The 22,795-nt window shown below is 43.7% G+C and overlaps 1 protein-coding gene across 1 annotated transcript in view; it reads left to right on the top strand.

Annotated features, from left to right (window-relative positions):
* LOC126245060 (mucin-5AC) overlaps nt 1-22,795 on the top strand; it is a 465,061-nt gene that overhangs the window by 364,733 nt on the left and 77,533 nt on the right. The window contains exon 6 of the mRNA XM_049948287.1: nt 15,712-15,937. Coding sequence (XP_049804244.1) covers nt 15,712-15,937 — 226 coding nt within the window. The remainder of the gene's footprint in view (nt 1-15,711; nt 15,938-22,795) is intronic.

Genomic DNA, 22,795 nt, shown 5'->3' with positions numbered 1-22,795 from the left:
ATATTAGATTCACTTAACGTGCCAAGGTGCTTGATGGTCTGTGATGGCAAGCAGCCCAAATGCGAACTAGACTGTCATGAAGTTTGTCTTAAGAGTTACCATCCTTCGGGTAATAAGTGCAGTTTGTATGATAATATGATTTTGTTAAGTGATATACATCCACTTGATCCACAAATAACCACTGTTGGTGCTGTTTGGACTCGAATACAAATCTCGTGAACGGAGATTCCCTACGAACGTAGCGAGTACCTAATTGAGTCCGTGCCACCATGTTACATGCGCCGATTACGATCTATATTGTCTTCACACCATGTTAAACTGAGGTCAGAGATCATACACAATTGTGTAGCTCTTTTCATTTGCTTATTTTAATGTGGTGTAAAGTTCTTACATCCTTCTTCGTGTTGCAATTTTGAAACCTATTTTTTGTTATACGGGATAAGTAACACACGCGTCTCTCTGAAGCCAGACTTGCTGATATCCCTCTCCAAACTGTACCTTAAGTTCTTCGTTAATGTTTATTCCTATCAATTCTTCTTGCAATATCACATCAAAAAAATGGTTCAAATGGCTCTGAGCACTATGGGACTTAACATCTGAGGTCATAAGTCCCCTAGAACTTAGAACTACTTAAACCTAACTAACCTAAGGACATCACACACATCCATGCCCGAGGCAGGATTCGAACTGCGACCGTAGCAGTCGCGCGGTTCCAGACTGAAGCGCCTAAAACCGCTCGGCCACAACGGCCGGCATTATGACATCCATTTCTTCAATATCACTGTAAGGATTGATTGATAATCCACTATTGCATTTCCACATTCAAAACATTCTCAAACCTAGTTTCAAAGTCTGTGTGAAGGACGATCCCGTGACGAAACATGCAGTTCTTCGTTGGATCTTCTCTATCTCTTCTATCAGTCCTACCTGCTAAGGATCCTAGATTGATGAACAATACTCAAGAACTGTCGAAACAAGCGCCTTGTCCTCTGCTGTATTTAGCAAGACAATGATTTAAATTTTTAATCTCTGGACTTTCATCTCTCTTCCTCTCTGGGGAGACGAGGATAATCCCAATAATCAGTTCTGGTTCATTACTCAGATAACCTACGCGCCCCTTTGTGAAGCTACGATCCACTCATTCAGCAACCATTTGAAGAAAGTATAATTTAACGTGCTATTAATGCGGCATAAGAATCACGAAACACACTCATAACAGTATGTACCGAGTGCACGTTGGAAGTTTAATAAGTTCAGTGCTTGAAAATAATAAAATTAAAGGTAATGCAGCTCCCTCCCTCCCTCTCTCTCTCTCTCTCTCTCTCTTGTCTTTGATCGTTCACAATTAATCCTTTAGAAACTTACGTTCTGTTGACTGATCTCATATTAATGTCCACGTCATATGTAGTTTATGAGAGGGTTCTTTTTTGTTCATTATGGCTATCCCTTCTGTTGTTGGATACGAATGTAAGAGGCACCCATGCTTCACTGTGTGCATCACATGCAGGCTTGAGCAGCAGAGCGTAAATACGTTGACTGAACTTCCTAATTCAGGTATATAATGTAGCCCACGATATTCAAACTGCATTTGTTTGTAGCAATAGCTTTTAAATATTTGCCGCCCTTGGCCACGTAAACATAACGAATATGGGAGCGGAGCTATTGCTGCCAGTACATAGAGTCGTACTTCAAGCTGTGACTTTTATAAACTGAATTGGAATGTAGGTGTGAGAAACTGTAATTAGCGGAGTGCTTATATCAAAACACTGCAAATGTTGAGTCGAGGGTATTGTTTGTGTACAAGGAAAGCGCTCCACAGCTCTAGACAAATATTGCACGCCTGACTAGAAGGCACACAGTGAAGGTCGTGTCAAACGCATTGCTCTACGTCTGAAGGAAACTTCTCCAGAATTCTGGGAGCGCGTTTGCTCGTGTTTATGTTCGCAGAATTAGCCGCCGAACAGTGACGGACGATCAGAGATAAGTACTTGTTCTCGTGTCTCGTATTCCATTTCTGAAATCCACAAAATATTAATACTTCAGATTTTACGACTGTAAAAAAAAATTATTATTTCTTTTCTATCTAGACTCGAGAATCTCCTAGGTCAGTGATTTCGAAAGAAGATTGGGAACAGCGCTGCAACGTCTTTCCACGAGATATGAAGATGGAAAAGCTATCAGAAACTTTTCATAATACAGGATAAGTAACATGTATGTTTCTCTGAAGCTAGAGTTTCTGATATTACTTTCTAAATGCTTGCTTATCCTGCGTTATGGACTGTCGTAAGAATGTTTTTGATAACTTTTCCACCTTCATACCTCATGAAAAGAGTTTCAGAATGATTCTCTGTCTTCTTAAGAAATCACTGACTGAGGAGATTCTCACGTTTCGATAAGAAAGAAACAGCAGATGTTTTTCTATAGTCGTAAAATTTAGACAAGTAATACTTTGTCTTTTTAGATGCGGAATACGAGACTCGAGAACAATTATTTGTCCCTGGTCGTCCGTCACTGTTAGGCAGCTAGTTCTGTGAATATAAATTTCTAAAGAATTAGTAGTGATCGATAAATGACGAGAGAGAGTTGCGTTATCTTTACTTTTATTATTTTTGAGCACGGCACCCATTAAACTTCAAATGTTCACTCAAAAAATACTAAAATGAGTGTGCGTAGTGATTCGTATGCCACAATGATAACACGTTAAATTATACTTTCATAAAATGGTGGCTGAATTCTTAAATAAGGACTTCACAAAGAGGAGTATAGATTTTCTGAGTAATGAATTAGAACCGATTTCTGGTATTACGCGCGTCTCCCCACAGAGGAAGAGAATTGAAAGTCCAGAGCTTAAAAATATAAACCGCTGTCTTGCTAAGTATCGCACAGGACGAGGCGATTGTTTGACCGATTGTAGAGTAATGTCCATCGATCTGGGACCCTTACTAGATAGGACTGACAGGAGAGATAGAGAAGAACCAAAGAAGAGAAAGGGATCGTTTACTCGGCGCGAGAGCGTTATGCAGATGCTCGAAAAAACTCCAGTGGCAGACATTCCAAGAGAGGCATTGTGAATCACGGAGAGATTTACTATTGAAATTTCCGAAGAGCGCTTTCGGGAAAGAGTCGGACAACATATTACTTCCTCCCACATACATCTCACGGGAAACACCACGTCGAGAAAATACGAGAAATTAGAACTCATACAGAGGCTTACAGACAATCATTCTTCCCAGGCGCTTTTCGCGAGTTACATTGCTTGTGGAGTATGATGTAAATGTACATTCCAATGCTATTTTAAGAAGAATGTAGTTTCTACGATGGAAACGTTAAAATGAAACGGAGATGTTACAATATTTAATATTAAACCTAACTAAACTGAAGGCAAATATTGAAATTTTGCTGTTAAATCATCAGACTAATCCCTCTTATTAAAATCATTTACGTGTTAATTTTGCTAAATTTGCGTTTTGTGTCGCTTAAAGTAATAAATGTTCAAAACTTAAATTTTTTTCTCTCTACTATCCTACAGTTAAATCTACCAGAGTGAGTAGCGCTGTATCAGCTGTCAAAAATACGTTTGAAGCTGATGAATTAGTAATAATTCCGTAGATGAAAGGCAGGGGGCGTACCCAAAGCAGAAGAACTTGCCACGTGGTCTACAGGACAAAATAGAGTGTTAGCGTATAAACGGAAACGTAATGGTGCGCCTGCCGGCTGGCAACCCATCCAACGGCTGCGCAGTACTTGCCACCTACAACACAGGCGTTATCATGGAACAAATTCGTTTTACAAGACCGCCGAGCTCCGTAAACAAACAAATTGTAAGTATACCATCTGAAGGTTACTGAGTTTGAGTATAAACGGGTGTGGTATGGTAAGAAGACAACCGCCAACGGATAACCAGTTACAGAAAACCACAGTTGTGTAACAAAGGAGTAGTTTCACGTCGACCATTTTCACAAGGTGTTGTTGCCTATAGTAGCAAAAATGTGAGAAGATAAACACCCATTCATCGAATGCATTATTTGCAGCAAAAAGCGACTTCCATAATCAGAAAGTGAAAATTCACCTATTGGTTCAATAAATGACCTAAGTACGCTGCTTGATCCTCGAGGCAACCAGCCGAATATTCTGCATTTTACGAGTGCACAAGGTGCCAAAGTGATTGATGAAAATGTGAGAAAGTATAAGAAAATCGAAGATTTTTATGGGTTTTTGGTAACAGATTAAATATCTGAACACATCAGTGAACAAAATAATATTTATGAACCGCAAATGACGATTGTTTCCAAACGTTTGAATCAATGGGTGGCAACAGACAAAGATGAAATAAAACGGTTGTTTGGACTGATTTTGTGGATGGAATTTATGAAACTTCCATCCATACATTTACATTGGTCCAAGAATGGACTGATTATTCAAACATTCCCACGAAATGTAATGAATAAAGATAGTTTAGAAATTATGTTGAGAATGCCGTATTTCGCAGACAGTACAAGAGCTGATGCTTTAGATGACTTTCAACTGAACAAAAATTTTAAAAAGTATTATGTTGTTATATGAAAGCATATTTTCGCGGCGATATGTACTGATAAAATGCTCTCGAGCTTCCAGCCGCTTCAAGTGATTTAGAGTCCACCAGCTTTTTGCCGAGTAATCCTCTGCCGTTAAGTGGTAACTGTTTTCTGGTTGCTGCTACCGTCCTTATGTAGACGTGCTGCCTTCTGTGACGTCACCGGTGCTCGATCCAGTTTTTAATGCGCGCCCGCCACTCCCGCTTCAACCTTCCAATGACCGGATCCAAAACCGTGCTTAGCTGCAGGCCGCCGTCTTTATTGAGGGTTTGTCGCAAATTTCTATCTCGATCGCTCCTTTTATGACGCTATCCCAGAAACTATTAGTCGATATGAAAACAGATGTCTCGTCGAATCCAGTAGGATACCTGATGTCTAGAGCATGCTCTGCTATCATTGATTTCTCAGGGTACCGAAATCGAATATCTCTCTCTCGTTCTACACAGCGCTCATCAATAGTACGCAGTCTGTCCGACCTACAACTGTCGACACCCACGCGATAGTTTATATACTCTTGGTATTCTGAGGCCTACATCGTCTTTTACGGGTCTCTTGAGCTGTCGAATTTTTGCTGGAGATTTGAAGAACGAATTGATTTTATGCCTCTTTAAGAGCCGGCTAATCTTTCCTATTACTGAGCTACAGAAAGGCGAAAACTCAAGCTTCTTCGTGTCCTCCTCTGGATTCTTCTGCTTACATGTTTTTGGAAAGATGGCTTGCGAAATCTGGTGGTCCTCGTAGACATTTGCGTAGAATACATTCCACATGTGGCTCAGTTTCTTCTGCAGGTTTTCAGTAGCAGAGACTGCTTCCGCTCGATGCAAAAAGATCCTCAGAATAGAAAGTTTCAGCGAGGGATGGTGATAGCTGTTAGCATGCAGATATCGGTGCGTGTGGGTAGGTTTTCGGTAAACACTGTGGCTGAGACTCCAACGTGCTCTACGGAAGCAGAGGGCGTCGAGGAACGGCAAGCCAGCATCTGCCTCTACCTCCATCGTGAATTCTCCCAGATTTCCACGTCCATGAGCCCAGAAACGAACGTGTCGTCGACGTACAGATAAAAACAATTAGACTTTGCAGGAAGCGTTCCGTGGTCGATGTCCTCAAAGTAATCCCTAAACAGGTTGGCTATAACTGGAGCTAATGGGCCCCCAATCGCGACGCCGTTCTCTGGTAAAAATATTAGCTATCATATGAAAGATACGATGGCGTCTGAAAAGGCTAAAACAAATTCACAACAGTGGCGTCAACTACCTGGAAGAGAAGGTCTACGGAATCTTTGATGGGAACGCGCGGGAATAACGACATCACATCAAAGCTGACCATAATATGTCCTTCTCCAAGACGCAAGCATTTTATTTGACTATTTAAATCGGTCGTATTCTTGATGGGTTGCACATAGTCATCAACGTGAGGAGTAGGGAGCCTGGGCAGATGTTTTGGAGTCTAGAAGTCGGCGATCCAATGTGCTGAAGATGTAATGTGGAGGTGTGTTATTCTTGTGGACCTTTGGAAGGCCATAACATGTGGGAGGTCGAGATGCCCGAGTGAGGATACTTTTAGTGACATTCTCTTCCAATGAAGACCTCTTGAGAAGCTCCGACGTCTTCCTCATTATTCTAGATGTTGGATCTCTTGATAATTTTATGATATTACTAAAACACTACGTGACGACGAATCTCTAACACCGTTGCGAGGACGAATTACATTCAGGTATTTTTGAAACGAAAGAGACACCTACATCGCATCAAAATGTTTAAATTCTGTTGCGGTAATGGATACTGCTTAGGTTTTCGAATTTATAGTGAAAAATTACGTGATAAGGAAAGTAACACACGAACAAATGTTGTGATGAATGTCGTAATTTCAGTAAAGGCCACACATTATGTACCGATAATTGGTGTAGAAGTGCAGATTTGGCAAGCAAACTCATAACAAAGAACACGTATTTGGTTGGTACCACTCGACTGCATCGCAAAGGCATTCCTAAAGAAACTGAAACGACCAAACTGAAACGCGGGGATGTGACTGCAACAAGGAATAGTCAAAGAATTACGATTCTGAAACGGAAAGACAAAAGAGATGATCTGGTTCTTTGCGTCGAACATTTGAATGAAATGGGAAACGGGACAGTCATAAGAGGGATTTATAGAAAAATAAAAATTGTTACTGAATATAATAGGGAAAAACTGCTATTGACCTTTCGGATCAGATGAGTCCATACAGTGGGCCAATGTGAAAGACAGTAAAATGGTATCGAAGGTTAGCATTCGATGTTTCTTTGAACACCGCTGCCGTGAATGTATTATACATATTCCAAGATGTAACGGGACGGAAAATGTAAATCACCATCTATCGTTGCTATATCACCATATAGCGTTGGCACATGCGCTCGCACGGCATTCACATGAAGGAACTCCAGTCAAAGAAGAAACAAACCCCAATTCGAAACAAAGGAAAGAAAGGCGCACAAAGCGCGTTAGACAGTGTTCTGAATGTCCAAGGCAAACACATAAACATTCGGGCACGATTCAGCTAGAAAATTAACTATGAAGGTAGTTATGTTTTTTAATACATTAAAATATAAACTTCATTTTTGAAATGAATGTTTTAATAAACTTCATTTTTACCAAAGGTAAAGTGCCCTGTCAGACCCCAGGGACTGACTTCGTCCAAACGAAAACTACACTGCCATGCCCGGGAGCCTGACGGCGCCCAAAACAAGAGTCCACTGTCAGTCGCACGGTACTGACAGCGCGCTTAACTTGTTAACGACTCAATGAAGTTGGCGGTAAAATTAGAGAAATTTTTGCTTACACAGGGTGGTACCGGCTTTCTTCCCCTGTACCATCTGTGAACGGAGGAGGGAGAAATGGAGGGAGGAGTAACTGAACGTGGTAGAATATGTAACTCTCGCCATACACCGTACACTGGTACAGATACCCTTCATACACAACGATTACATGTGGCTCTCGAATCCAGTTTTTGAAAACTGATTTCCCAGCACCGCTTGTGGTTGACCATATAAACACTCCAATGTCGACTGTGGAAGTGGGGTTCTGCCTGCTGAATTCCCTCTTACACAACTGATATGCGTTCTCACTTTATTTATTTATTTTTATTTATTTATTTAACCTGATCAGATTAGGGCCATCAGGCCTTCTTGCACATCGGACCAGGGTTTCACACATTCAGAACCTTTTTTACTTCATAGGTACGTAACAAATAACAGTTTTAATATGACAAATAGTATTAAAATAATATGATTGTCTGAAGCGGCAGTGTGAGTAAACTATACTGACTATGAACTACTCCAGTTAATACTGGCAGTACTTGTACTACTGCATCTGCTGCCACGAATAGTGGTAACACTAAAAATAAAAATAATGATGATAATGACAATAATGATAGTGAAACTTCCTGGCAGATTAAAACTGTGTGCCGGACCGAGACTCGAACTCGGGACCTTTGCCTTTCGCGGGCAAGTGCTCCACCAACTGAGCTACCCAAGCACGACTCACGCCCCGTCCTCACAGCTTTACTTCTGCTAGTACCACGTCTACTACCTTCCAAATTTTACAGAAGCTTTCCTGCGGACCTTGCAGAACTAGCACTCCTGAAAGAAAGGATATTGCGGAGACATGGCTTAGCCACAGCCTGGGGGATGTTTCCAGAATGATAATTTCCACTCTGCAGCGGAGTGTGCGCTGAAATGAAACTTCCTGGCAGATTAAAATATCCCCCAGACTGTGTCAAAACCATGTCTCCGCAATATCCTTTCTTTCTGGAGTGTTAGTTCTGCAAGGTCCGCAGGAGAGCTTCTGTAAAGTTTGGAAGCTAGGAGACGAGGTACTCGCAGAAGTAAAGCTGTGAGGAGGGGGCGTGAGTCGTGCTTGGGTAGCTCAGTTGGTAGAGCACTTGCACGCAAAAGGCAAAGGTCCCGAGTTCGAGTATCGGTCCAGCACACAGTTTTAATCCGCCAGGAAGTTTCATATCAGCGCACACTCCGCTGGAGAGTGAAAATCTCATTCTGGAAACATCCCCCAGGCTGTGTCAAAGCCAAGTCTCCGCAATATCCTTTCTTTAAGGATGCTAGTTCTGCTTATAAGTCGTGTTTGAATATCTCGTTCACACGAAGTCCCCTTGAGGCTGCACTGGGAGATAGCTGCCTGCTCATCCGATGACATCAAGAGCATACCTACACTATAGATCTCTTGCTTGTTCAAGCCAGTGCGTGGGTTTCACGTGTCTTAACTTCTGACGCTGGCTTTCAATTGACGGGGCAAAGATTCAACAGACGGCTTGTTGAGAGCAGGGATCTCTCTGGAGTGAATTTTTCTTTACTTTTGTATCTGCACTATATCTTGATATACTGACGTAATCCACCGTGAACAGCTGCCGCGACGGTTCCGTTACTACCCTAGGTTGGGGAATTCCCGCTCCTTTCGAGTGTCGACAGAGCTGTCACATCTTTGTTCATTCCTGAACGGCCTGCTTCTTGAAGCCAGCAATAAAACCAGTATCAGGTGGACCAGTGTATTCAGCCAACAATCACACTACGTTTCGCCAGGGAGTCCAGCAAATACACTGACAAACAAAAACGTAACGCTAAAAAATAATTAATGAAATGCAGGGATACATTTGTTTAGGTTTCATATTTAAGTGATTGAATTTGGAGGAAAGCAGGTAAATGTAAGCGCGAGATATGCCATTGCAAAAGTGAAAGCCGTTAGATTAGTGACCGGTGTAACTGTCGCAGTGTTGAATTCAAGCATTCAAGCGTGCAACCATAATGTTGTGCAGGTGCTGGATGCCAGTTTCTGGGATGGAGCTCCATGCCTGTTGCACTTGGTCGTCAATACAGGGGCGGTTGATGCTGGTTGTGGATGACGTTGGAGCTGTTGCACGATGATGTCCCTTATATGCTCGAATGGAGACAGATCTGGTGATAGACCAGGCCAAGGCAACATGTCGACACTCTGTAGAACATGTTGGGTTACAACAGCACTATGTGGTCGAGCGTTATCTTGTTAGTGAACACCACCTCGAATGCTGTTCATGAATGGCAGCACAACACGTCGAATCGCCATATTGACACATAAATTGACATTCAGGATGCGTGGGATAACCATGAGAGTGCTCCTGCTGTCATACGAAATCTCGCTCCAAACCATGACTCCAGGTCTCGCTCCGGTATGTCTGGCACGCAGACAGGTTGGATGCAGGTTCTCGTCTGGCCTCCTCCTAACCAACAGGCTCCCTTGCTGACACCGGGACAGAACCAGCTCACAGACCTCTACCCTGTCTTCCATCTAACTGGAACTTGACATCACTGAAGTCGCAAATCGTGGTATTTGGAGTCAGTGGAATGCCGTCTGGCTCGGAGCTGTCCTTGAATTAACCGATTTGTAACGGTCCATTGAGTGCTGTGGTGCCAACTACTACTCATATTGCTGCTGCAGATGCAGTACGATTCACCAGAGCTATACAGTGAACACTATGTTCTTCTTCCACGGTAGTGCCACATGGCCATCCGGAGCCCGGTCTTCTTGCGACACTACATTCCCGTGAACACCGCCGCCAACAGTCATGTACAGTGGATACAGTCTTTCGCTAAAATCGCAAAAGGAACATCTAGCTTGCTGTAGCTCTATAACACGACCTCGTTCAAACTCAGTGAGGTGTTAATAATGACGCCTTTGTCACCCGAACGGATTTCTCGACTACCATCAACTCACTATTTCTTGATTCAAATAACTTTACCAACAGCCGTATGTTTTGGTTTATTTTATTTTATATCTCAAATGCTGTCAGTTTCGACAACTCAATATTGCCATCTTCAAGCCCCTGTATAATAAAGGAGTTACATGTAGTGATATAAGGGTGTACAGTTCAAGTTTACAGTTGACAGGTGTTCATAATGGCGCTTAAACTTCAAAATAATGTAAATATTATCGTTACATCAAATCTATGGCTCTGAGCACTAAGCGACGTAACTTCTGAGGTCATCAGTCGCCTAGAACTTAGAACTAATTAAACTTAACTAACCTAAGAACACCACACACATCCATGCCCGAGGCAGGACTCGAACCTGCGACCGTAGCGGTCGCCCGGTTCCAGACAGTAGCGTCTAAAACCGCACGGCTACTCCGGCCGGCATGAGATCTATGTGAACAACCAGCACAAATATACTAAAATATATCTATATATTTGTTAATAGCATTAAACCAAACCTCTCTGTATATCTAGCACAATAGATTAATACTTGTGTACGCATGTACTATTTCACATATTGATTTACTAGGCAACTAGCATTGCACCAATGTAGCCTCATTGGAGGGTTACGGTTAGGTTGAGGATTCGCACTTATATCATTAGACGTGTTTTGTCAACCGTAGAGGAAACTCGCCGTCGTCTTAGACAAGCGAAGAGTCGGGTATGGCTCTTTCAGGTCACTCCGCTTGCATGGTTCTGGAGGCAGGTGGTGGGGGCCTTGGTCAACGGGAGAATTCGAGCCGCCATTCTATAAAACCACCAGCATTGCGTTGTTCGCTCTCATTTTTCTCTCAGTTTTTCGCAGTCCGTAGTTTAGTTAGTGACCGCCCACGGTCCGTCTCAACTGACGACGGCGTGTCTACCTGTAAGTTGCTTCCTTTAGTTGAGTCGTCCCTTCGTTATTCTCCCCTGTGACAAACTACATCGTTTCCACTCGGGTTACGCCCTGCCTAAAGGCACTCCTAGGGCGACTAGCTGCAGTAGAACAATGTGCGACATCTGTGTTTGCTTTATAATGCGTGCGTGTAATTTCGGGACACCTTTTGCAAAGAGCGAGGTACTAAGGTAAAAATATTAATCTTGGTTCTGGTAGCCTAATTATGTACTCTTTCCTAAACTCCGTAATACATTTCTCGTACTTGTTTTTCAATGACACATACTACTAACGAACCCGATAACGCTTTGCAAGTGTAGTGCTTTGCAATTATTAAATGTGGGAACTGGATATACATCACAAACGCCTTCCCACCTCTCTCCCCCCATTTCCTCCTCTTCCCTATCTCTGTGCATCTCCTCCTTCCGCCTCTCCACGTACATTTTGTCCCCTCCACCTCTCTGTCCACTTCCTCTTCTTTCCTCTCTCAGACCTAGAGCCTTGTTTGTTGCTAATGCAAAAGAAGCCCTGGTTGAGAATTGAAGTCGCTTACAATAAATGGGTAAATCGGTTGGTTTCGTTGGTATTCAGAGTACGAAAGACACCTCTCCAGCCTCTGGACCTCTGAGAACAGTAACTTCAATAACAGCAGTTGACTTCGTTTTAATCTGCGAAAGGGGGGAATTACAAAGTTTCAGACGATTCCGATTCTGTATTAGTATACTAATCATAAGCCAATAAGACATAAATTGAACTTCCCTGTGTTCTGCTGAACCAACGGCAAGGAAGAAAGTAGAGCAGCATATTGCCCCAATTTAATCCTCTTACCATTGAAAAGATTAATGAAATAAATATTAACGTCAGTGGTGTTGTGGAACAATTGAAACGTTAAAATTGTCAAAAGTACGATCATGTGGGATATCTAGTGAAATCTGTGACAGAATTGAAGAAGTTTTGTTAGGAAGGACACAGCATGTTATCTTGGACGGAGATTCATCGTCAGATGTCGAAGTAACATCGGGTATGCCCAGGTGAAGTGTGTTGGGACCGTTGTTGTTCATGTTGTATTTTAATGACCTTGCAGACAATATTAATAGTAAAATCAGGCTTTTGTAGATGATGCATTTATCTATAATGAAGTACTTCACGGTAAATTACAGCTTCATCTCCAAACAATCTTAGACGGCTACTCAGATTGTCTCCTATGTCGTTAATATAGATCAGGAACAATAGAGGGCCTATAACACTTCCTTGGGGAAAGCCAGATATTACTTCTCTTTTACTCGATGACTTTCCGTTATTACTACGAACTGCGACCTTTCTGACAGGAAATCGCGAATCCAGTCGCACAATTGAGCCGATACTCCGTAGGCACGCAGTTTGGTTAGAAGACGCTTGTGAGGAACGGTGTCGAAAGCCTTCTGGAAATCTAAAAATATGGAATCAATTTGACATCCCCTCTCGATAGCACTTATTAGTTCGTGAGTATAAACTTGCTTTAAATGTTCAGAAACGCAAAATTTGGCTCTTCACAAAACGATAAGACATGGTACACCATAACTATAATATCAATGAGTCACTGTTGGAATCGGCCAACTCATACAAATACCTGGGTGTAAAACTTTGTAGTGATATGAAATGGAATGATCAGATAGGTTCAAGCGTGGGTAAGGCAGGTGGTAGACTTCGATTTATTGGTAGAATGGTAGATTAATTGGGAAGTGATATCAGTCTACAAAGGAGATTGCTTTCAAATCACTCAAGCGGCCGATTCTAGAATATTGCTCGAGTGTGTGGGACCCGTACCAGATGGGACTAATAGGGGATGTTGAACGCATACAGAAAAGGGCACCACGAATAGTCACAGGTTCGTTTAATCCGTGGGAGTGGCTCACAGCGATGCTGAAGGAACTCTATCGCAGGACTCTCGAAGATAGACGTAAAGTATCCCGAGGTACTCGAACAGTCCACGGGTGTACTGCCGGTCCATAGTGTCCAACGGGCACAATATTTCGTCGATGAGACATGTCGCCATCGTCACGATGGTGACACGTCTGCCGGTCGGTGTAGCCGAGCGGTTCTAGGCGCTTCAATCTGGAACCGTGCGAATGCTACAGTCGCAGGTTCGCATCCTGCCTCGGGCATGGATGTGTGTGTGATGTCCTTAGGTTAGTTAGGTTTAAGTAGTTCTAAGTCCTAGGGGACTGATGACCTCAGATGTTAAGTTCCATAGTGCTCACAGCCATTTGAACCATTTGAGCGACTTGTCTGATCGCCGAAATATTGTGCCCGTTGGACACTATGGACTGGCACTACACCCGTGGACTGTTCGAGCAAGAAATACGCCGGGAGAAACTGAAGAATCATATTCCGAGATAGAATTTCAAGAACCGGCCTTAAATGGTGACTCTACGAATATAGTACAACCCCATACGTATCGCTCACAGGGGGATCGTGAGGATAAGATTAGAATAATTACTGGACAGAGACATTCAAACAATCACTCCATATGTCAATGGAACAGGAAGAAACCCTAATAACTGGTACAATGGGACATACCCTGTGTCGTGCACGTCATGGTTGTTTGCGGAGTATAGATGTGGATGTAAGTGTTGATATGATTACAATTAGTACAATTACAGGGCACTATCCTCACCTGCAAGTAGCAAAAGAAAACCGAAGTGCCTGTGCAAGGGATAAAGTACGTTACTGGCCATTAAAACTGCTACACCAAGAAGAAATGCAGATGATAAACGGAAACGGATATTCATTGGACAAATATATTATACTAGAACTGATATGTGATTACATTTTCACGCAGTTTGGGTGCACAGATCCTGAGAAATCAGTACCCAGAACAACCACCTCTGGACCTAATAACGGCCTTGATACGCCTGGGCATTGAGTCAAACAGAGCTTGGATGGCGTGTACAGGTACAGCTGCCCATGCAGCTTCAACACGATACCACAGTTAATCAAGAGTAGTGACTGGCGTATTGTGACGAGCCAGTTGCTCGGCCACCTCTGACAATACGTTTTCAATAGGTGAGAGATATGGAGAATGTGTATCCAGAAAGGCCCGTACAGGACCTGCAACATGTGGTCGTGCATTATCCTGCTGAAATGTAGGGTTTCACAGGAATCGAATGAAGGGTAGAGCCACGAGTCGTAACACATCTGAAATGTAACTTCCACTGTTCAAAGTGACGTCAATGCGAACAAGAGGAGACCGAGACGTGTAACCAATGGCACCCTATACCATCACGCCGGGTGATACGTCAGTATGGCGATGACGAATGCACGCTTCAAATGTGCATTCACCGCGATGTCGCCAAACACGGATGCGACCATCATGATGCTGTAAACAGAACCTGGATTCATCCGAAAAAATTGCGTTTTGCCATTTGTACACCCAGGTTCGTCGATGAGTACACCATTGCAGGCGCTCCTGTCTGTGATGCAGCGTCAAGGGTAGCCGCAGCCATGGCCTCCGAGCTGATAGTCCATGCTGCTGCAAATGTCGTCGAACAGTTCGTGCAGATGATTGTTGTCTTGCAAACGTCCCCATCTGTTGACTCAGGGATCGAGACGTGGCTGCACACGCGGTGGTCTAGCGGTTCTAGGCGCTCAGTCCGGAACCGCGCGACTGCTACGGTCCCAGGTTCGAATCCTGCCTCGGGCATGGATGTTTGTGATGTCCTTAGGTTAGTTAGGTTTAAGTAGTTCTAAGTTCTAGGGGAGTGATGACCACAGATGTTAAGTCCCATAGTGCTCAGAGCCATTTGAACCATTTTTTTCGTGGCTGCACGATCCGTTACAGCCATGCGGATAAGAAGCCTGTCATCTCGACTGCTAATTATACGAGGCCGTTGGGATCCAGCACGACGTTCCGTATTACCATCCTGAACCCACCGAGTCCATATTCTACTAACAGTCATTGGATCTCGACCAACGCGAGCAGCAATGTCGCGATAGGCTACAATCCGACCGTTATCAAAGTCGGAAACGTGATGGTACGCATTTCTACTCCTTACACGAGGCATCACAACAACGTTTCAGCAGGAAACGCCGGTCAACTGCTGTTTGTGTATGAGAAATGGGTTGGAAACTTTCCTCATGTCAGCACGTTGTAGGTGTCGCCACCGGCGCCAACCTTGTGTGAATGCTCTGAAAAGCTAATCATTTGCATATCACAGCATCTTCTTCCTGTCGTTAAAATTTCGCGTCTGTAGCACGTCATGTTCGTGGTGTAGCAATTTTAATGGCGAGTAGTGTATTTAATCATATAACTGCACTTGAAGGAATTTCACTTGCATATTTTCATCAGTTACTAGCCATACACACTATCGATTCCCCCTGCTCCACCACACCACCCAGCTGGAACATGGCGGTTAGTTCAGGAGCCCCAATCTGGAAATTCTGTTACATGTAAACGTTGCTGTATAGCCTTGCATGTAGTGAGCAGGTGTGTTTGTTGTGGCGCCGCAGTGCCGGTCGACGGGCGCGTGCATCAGCTGGTTCTTCGTGTGCGACGGTCGGCGCGACTGCGCGGACGGTTCGGACGAGGAGTGCAACGCGGCCGAGGGCGGCGGCTGCCCACCGCTCGCCTTCCGCTGCAGCTCGGGCGGCACCTGCGTGTCGCGGGCGGCGCGCTGCGACGGCAACAGGGACTGCCCGCTGGGCGAGGACGAGCTGGGCTGCTCCCAGAGGACGGGTAAGCGGGGCTCTGCAGGCTGCGTGGCGAGGCCGCGGCGTCAGCCCTCACTCTCTTTCCACCAGGGCGATCAATACTTTCTGATTTCCCGGGATCTCCCTTATCATACCTGTTATTTTAGTAATACTCCCGGCTTCCTTATTGACTGCCCGTTTCTCCTGTAAATTTCGTCAGTGATCACTATTATGAATATTAATCACAATGTTAATCACACGAAGAAATATCGATAGTTAAAATTCTCAGACCGATAGATCTTAAGGGGACCCGGAACGTCCTATACCTCCAATGTTAAATGTAAGGAACATTTTCTTATGAACTATTAACACCAGAATGATGAAACTTTTACAGTATAATATTACATATATTTAATACCATGTACCATATGGGTTTTAATTTATTGGTGTTTTTTGGGAAGATATTAATTATTTTGCTACTGAAAATAATTGACAAATTTTTTGGCATAGTACTTTTGAAATAAAATCTGTTATCAATTATGTATCACAAAAAGGCTATGATACAATGTATATATTGGCACTGTTTACATTCCTTGGAAATTTTAAGTCTTTATCTCTAATAGTTTAGTAGAAAATGTTCCTTATATGCCAAAAAAATGAACTTGTGGAAAACGAGTTTCAAAGTTCCACTAACATTTTAGTGGAATCCAGCACCATAAGAGGGGTTTTCACTGTCACTAGACAACTCCCCATCTAGCCTTCTTTTCACGCCTTTCATTCTTTGTCTGGCTTGCCTCTCTCACTCCTTTTCTTTCCTTTCAGCATCCTGTTTCCTCTCATCCTCTATCGACATCATTGCACTCACCATGTACTTTCCGGGCATCACATCCAACGTCTGCAGCACATTGCTCTTTATAATGTTACCTTTGTTGTACGTAGCAATGGCATCATATACTCCAAAATGAAGAGTATGAATTTCCACAAACACATTTTTTGGGATTCTGGTCCAAATTACATTATTCACACTCTCATTTTGATTTTGTGTACGTCCATGGAGACATTTCTTCAAAAGTTCAGTTGCAGAAAGATCTCTGAAAATTGGTTTTATAGCCTTCATGACAGTTTCTGGTAGACTGTGATGATGCTTGTATACACGTTCAGATCCCTGATATTTGTTGTACTTGCACCAGGAATTGGATCCCTTGGGCATAGTCCATGTAGTGGTTCCTCGTCAGTCGATAAGGTGTGGTAGTAAAGTGCCATTACAGCCTTTTCCACTGCATCAACATTTTGAGTATTTTGTCTTATAGCCAGTCCATAGTCTCTCTGCAATATGTTGATTACCTCGTCTGCCAATCTTTTAGCTCCAACCAAAGGTTTTCCATCACTGAGTACTTGGCCTTTCATTGTGGTCTTCAGTCGACGCAGCCTTGTTCCCATACGTTTCTGAACGTGACCTATGCACTCCTGTTTAGTAATGGTAACATCATTTCCATAAGGCTTCAGCTCATATACAGCAGCAAAAGAATCACCATCACCCAGGAACTGTAGGTATCTGGCCTTGCACCATAGAAGAGAACGACTGAAAATGTCTTTCACACCGGAAACTTCCATGGCCCCACTAGACCCACTGTAATTCCTTCGACAGTTTTCTGCATGCTCATCCTTCACTCTTTTAGGACACTTACAGTGCTTGGATTTAATTACAACATCTATAGTATCAGCACTTGTTGCCGTTATTACCCCATTATGTGAAGTGTGCCCGAGGATTCTGAACATCTGGAATTTCTTCATTCACCGCCACAGCCTCCTCCACTGCTTCTTTCAAGGATTCTTGGGCAATATCTTCAACACAGGATCCAACAACCGAATTATATTTTGAGAATTTCGTTGGTGGTGGTGGTAGATTCATTACACCACAAAACATTTGACCAGCAGAGTATCCCTTACCGATTGACCTTAGAGCATAAACACATCTAATATTTACACCATAGTACTTCCTTTTCTCACTATCAGTTTTACCTTGGCCTATTTCGACATATTCTGAGTTCCAAAATGAAACACTGTAACGACAACTAGCACAATGGAGACAGATTTCTGCTGCAAGTCCTATGTGTCGCTTGACATTTACTGACATACTCAATTTGCAACATTCCTTACACAGTACTGAACTCTCAATCACCTTTGAGAGTAATGAAATGTTAATTATTTCGTTCACATTGTCCTCACTGCACTTCTCCAATAAACTGCAGTATTTTTCAGTTGATCCATGCAACTTCTTGCTTGTGCTAGAGACAGGAGTAGATTTCAGTTCATGAATAACCTCACTATTTTCAGAATCATTTCCCAAGGTCGGAGAAATTGTCACAGTTCCACTAGTGTACCTCGGAGGAGGTTACGCAATAGAAATCCAACACAAATCGTGCAATAACCACCAAATGCTCAATGTAAACAACAGTATCCAAAGACTACAATACGCAGACAAAACAATTGCCTATCAAATCGTGTTGCCAACATAATATTAAGTCTTTGGAAAGACCGGAATTTTTGAAAAACGATGTTTTCAATTAACATGTATGCATGGAAATTCAATGTCGCGACATGCCCTCTACAGCATATTATTGAAAATAATATTTTCAATATTTGGAGTTGAGCTACAGGTAAGATTAATATGTCATTTTAAAGAGGAAGATCTGTAGTATTTTATTTCACAATAAACTGAAAACGCAAAATTTCATCATTTTTATGTTCCGGGTTCCCTTAAAGGTTTTCGTATAATAATCGATACTCTTGTCGACATATAGTATTTTTTTGTTGGTACTGCTACAAGAAGAAGACAACTTGGTGCAAGAAAATGTAAAGAGCGGAGAAACAATGACATGGCCTATTTGTGTAGATCGGCTGTGACAGGGGCAATATTTACTTGTTTGTCAGTTAGTACTGGTCAGCCAGGGATGCAGGAGCATTTAAAAGCCGTTCATGCAGTTTGGTATTATCTGCTGTGAATTGAGCTAACTGCTCTAATAAGGACTGTACAGTTTTCTGGGTGGCATCCCCTCCCCCTTGTGCTTTTTACTCTGTTTTATCCAATACACAAGAAAGAAATAACAGATGGAACAAAAGGGAAACAGTAAAAGTATAGCTAACTGTAGTACTGAAAAATTACTTTAGCCACTGGAAGTCATCACACCGCCTGGCATAATACTGATACTTTGGCATGTAGAATAAGTCACTGGAACTAATTCTTTGCAGTGCATTTTTTACTCTTAGAATTCCTCTGCCTTCGTATTTATAGGACACGGCCCCCTGTGTCTTCTTACTACTCCGCAAGCTGAAGACAGTCGTGAAAGGACGACGTTTCGTCTCCACTGAAGAGATGGAAAATGGAAATACCGTGCGGCAGGGGCCTCCCGCCGGGTAGACCGTTCGCCTGGTGCAAGTCTTTCGAGTTGACGCCACTTCGGCGACTTGCCCGTCGATGGGTATGAAACGATGAAAATTAGGAGAACACAACACCCAGTCCTTGAGTGGAGAAAATCTCCGACTCAGCCGGGAATCGAACCCGGGCCGTTAGGTATGACATTCCGTCGCGTCCTCAGCTACCAGGGGCGGACACTGAGGAGATGAGAATCGTCGAACTAAACACTATACTGATAACAACATTCTGTAAATGCTTCAAAGGCAGGAAAAATGGTGGCATTTGGATTTATACCTCACGTAGAGTACTTTGAAGACGATAAAATTATGTCAGTGAAGATATAAAGACTTACAGAAAAAAGCCGAACTTATTTTATCCAATTTCGTAGAATGTGACTGAAACTTGAAAACTCATGATATAGTTGAACGGCCTAGCAGGCAAATACCAACCAAAAACATTTTTTAAAAAATTGTAACTACTTCTGCAGTTCACATCAAGTGACATAAGGCATGACCTACTCTTGGTGTAAGTCACTTCTAAAAGATGAGCATAACAATATGGTCTGATAACCTATGTGATAGCGACAATTTTTTATTTTAGTTTACAGATCGAACACAAATTTAAACGCAGCAGTACTTTAGTGTGATGGTAGTGTGTGTCTTGAGAGTTACCGATTTTTCGGTGTTCCTATTGGCGCCGACTTATTGAGAAAACGCCACCTCAATACTAACCCTGCCCTGTACAGTTAGCTCCTTCTGGCCGTACCAGGACATCGTGATGCCCCTGCCAGACGTTCCCCGTCCCGTACGCCTCCCGACGCCGCGTTGCCTGTCTGTCACCGCAGCTCATCAGCGTTACTGCTGCTGGATATCTGATCACTCTTCGTGTTCTGCTATTCCTGTGAACACATATCGGCAAGCCAAAATGGGATAGACTTCTTCAGGGCAGCTTTATCGAGTAGCGCATAAAATTCCGCATTGACATATCCACTCACGTAGATGACAAAAGTCATGGCCTACTTCCTACTCTACTGGCCATTAAAATTGCTACACCACGTAGATGATGTGCTACAGACGCGAAATTTAACCGACAGGAAGATGATGCTGTGATATGCAAATGATTAGCTTTTCAGAGCTTTCACACAAGGTTGCCGCCGGTGGCGACACCTACCACGTGCTGACATTAGAAAAGTTTCATACACAAACAGCGGTTGACCGGCGTTGCCTGGTGGAACGTTGTTGTGATGCCTCGTGTAAGGAGGGGATATGCGTACCATCACGTTTCCGACTTTGATAAAGGTCGGATTGTAGCCTATCGCGATTGCGGTTTATCATATCGCGACATTGCTGTTCGCGTTGGTCGAGATCCAATGACTGTTAGCAGAATTTGGAATCGGTGGGTGAAGGAGGGTAATACGGAACGCCGTGCTGGATCCCAACGGCCTCGTATCGCTAGCAGTCGAGATGATATGCATCTTATCCGCATGGCTGTAACGGATCGTGCAGCCACGTCTCGATCCATGAGTCAACAGATGGGGAAGTTTGCAAGACAACAACCATCTGCACGAACAGTTCGACGACGTCTGCAGCAGCATGGACTATCAGCTCGGAGACCATGGCTGCGGTTACCCTTGACGCTGCATCACAGACAGGAGCGCCTGCGATGGTGTACTCAACGACGAACCTGGGTGCACGAATGGCAAAACGTCACTTTTTCGGATGACTCCAGGTTCTGTTTACAGCATCATGATGGTCGAATCCGTGTTTGGCGACATCGCGGTGAACGCACACTGGAAGCGTGTATTCGTCATCGCCATACTGGCGTATCACCCGGCGTGATGGTATGGGGTGCCATTGGTTACACGTCTCAGTCACCTCTTGTTCGCATTGACGGCACTTTGAACAGTGGACGTTACATTTCAGATGTGTTACGACCCGTGGCTCTACCCTTCATTCGATCCCTGCGAAACCCTACATTTCAGCAGGATAATGCACGACCGCATGTTGCAGGTCCTGTACGGGCCTTTCTGGATACAGAAAATGTTCGACTGCTGCCCTGGCCAGCACATTCTCCAGATCTCTCACCAATTGAAAACGTCTGGTCAATGGTGACAGAGCAACTGGCTCGTCACAAAACGACAGTCACTACTCTTGATGAACTGTGGTATCGTGTTGAAGCTGCATGGGCAGCTGTACCTGTACACGCCATCCAAGCTCTGTTTGACTCAATGCCCAGGCGTATCAAGGCCGTTATTACGGCCAGAGGTGGTTGTTCTGGGTACTGATATCTCAGGATCTATGCACCCAAATTGCGTGTCAATGTAATCAAATGTCAGTTGTAGTATAATATATTTGTCCAATGAATACCCGTTTATCATCTGCATTTCTTCTTGGTGTAGCAATTTTAATGGCCAGTAGTGTGTATCGTGGCGGAACTACTTTTGCCCGGCGTAGTGCAGCAACTCGACGTGGAATAGACTCTACAAGTCGCTGGAAGTCCCATTCAGAAACGCTGTTTCTACAGCCGTCCATAATTGCGAAAGTGTTGCTGGTAAAGGATTACGTGCACGAACTTATCTCTCGATTATGTCCCATAAATGTTCAATGGACTGAAGACCGGTGATATGGCGCATTGTCATCCATAAAAAGTCCATCTTTGTTTGGGAACAAGTAGCCGAACGTAACCATTTCCAGTCATTGATCGGTCCAGTTGGACCTGAGGACCCAGTCCTTTCCATGTAAACACAACCCACACCATCGTGGACCCACCGCCAGCTTGCAGAATGCCTTTTTGACAACTTGTATCCATGGCTTCCTGGCGCCACACTCTAACACTACCATCAGCTCTTACAAGGTTAAATCGGGACTCGTCTGACCAGGCCACAGTTTTCTCGTCCTCTGGGATCCAACTGATATGGTACGAGCCCAGGAGAGACGCTAAAGGCGATGTCGTCCTGTTAGCAAGGGCACTCGCGTCGATCGTCTGCTGTTATAACTCATTAACGCCAAATTTCGCCGCAGCGTCCTAACGGATACGTTCGTCGTGCGTCCCACACTACTTTCTTGGTAATGTTGCTTGTCTGTTAGCACTGACAGCTCTACGCGAACGCCGCTGCTCTCTGTAGCTAAGTGAAGACCGTCGGCCACGGGGTTGTCCGTGGCGAGAGATAATGCCTGAAATTCCGTTTCCTCGGCACACTTCTCGCAATATTGAGTTCACTAAAGGTTTCCGAAGTGGAATGTCCCGTGTGTCTAGCTCCAACAACCATTCCGCGTTCAAAATCTCTTAATTCCCATCGTGCGGCCATAATCAAGTTGGAAACCTTTTCACATGAATGACCTGAGTACAAATGACAGCTGCGCCAATGCGCTGCCCTTTTATACGTACCTTGAGCACGCGAAGTTACATTCATCTGTATATGTGCTTATCGATATGGTTCAAATGGCTCTGAGCACTATGGGACTTAACTTCTGAGGCCGTCAGTCC

Source organism: Schistocerca nitens, chromosome 1 (assembly GCF_023898315.1).
Source record: "Schistocerca nitens isolate TAMUIC-IGC-003100 chromosome 1, iqSchNite1.1, whole genome shotgun sequence".
Classification (NCBI taxonomy): domain Eukaryota; kingdom Metazoa; phylum Arthropoda; class Insecta; order Orthoptera; family Acrididae; genus Schistocerca; species Schistocerca nitens.
Note: the sequence above shows the minus strand (reverse complement) of the source record. Positions and strands in the feature narration are given on the sequence as shown.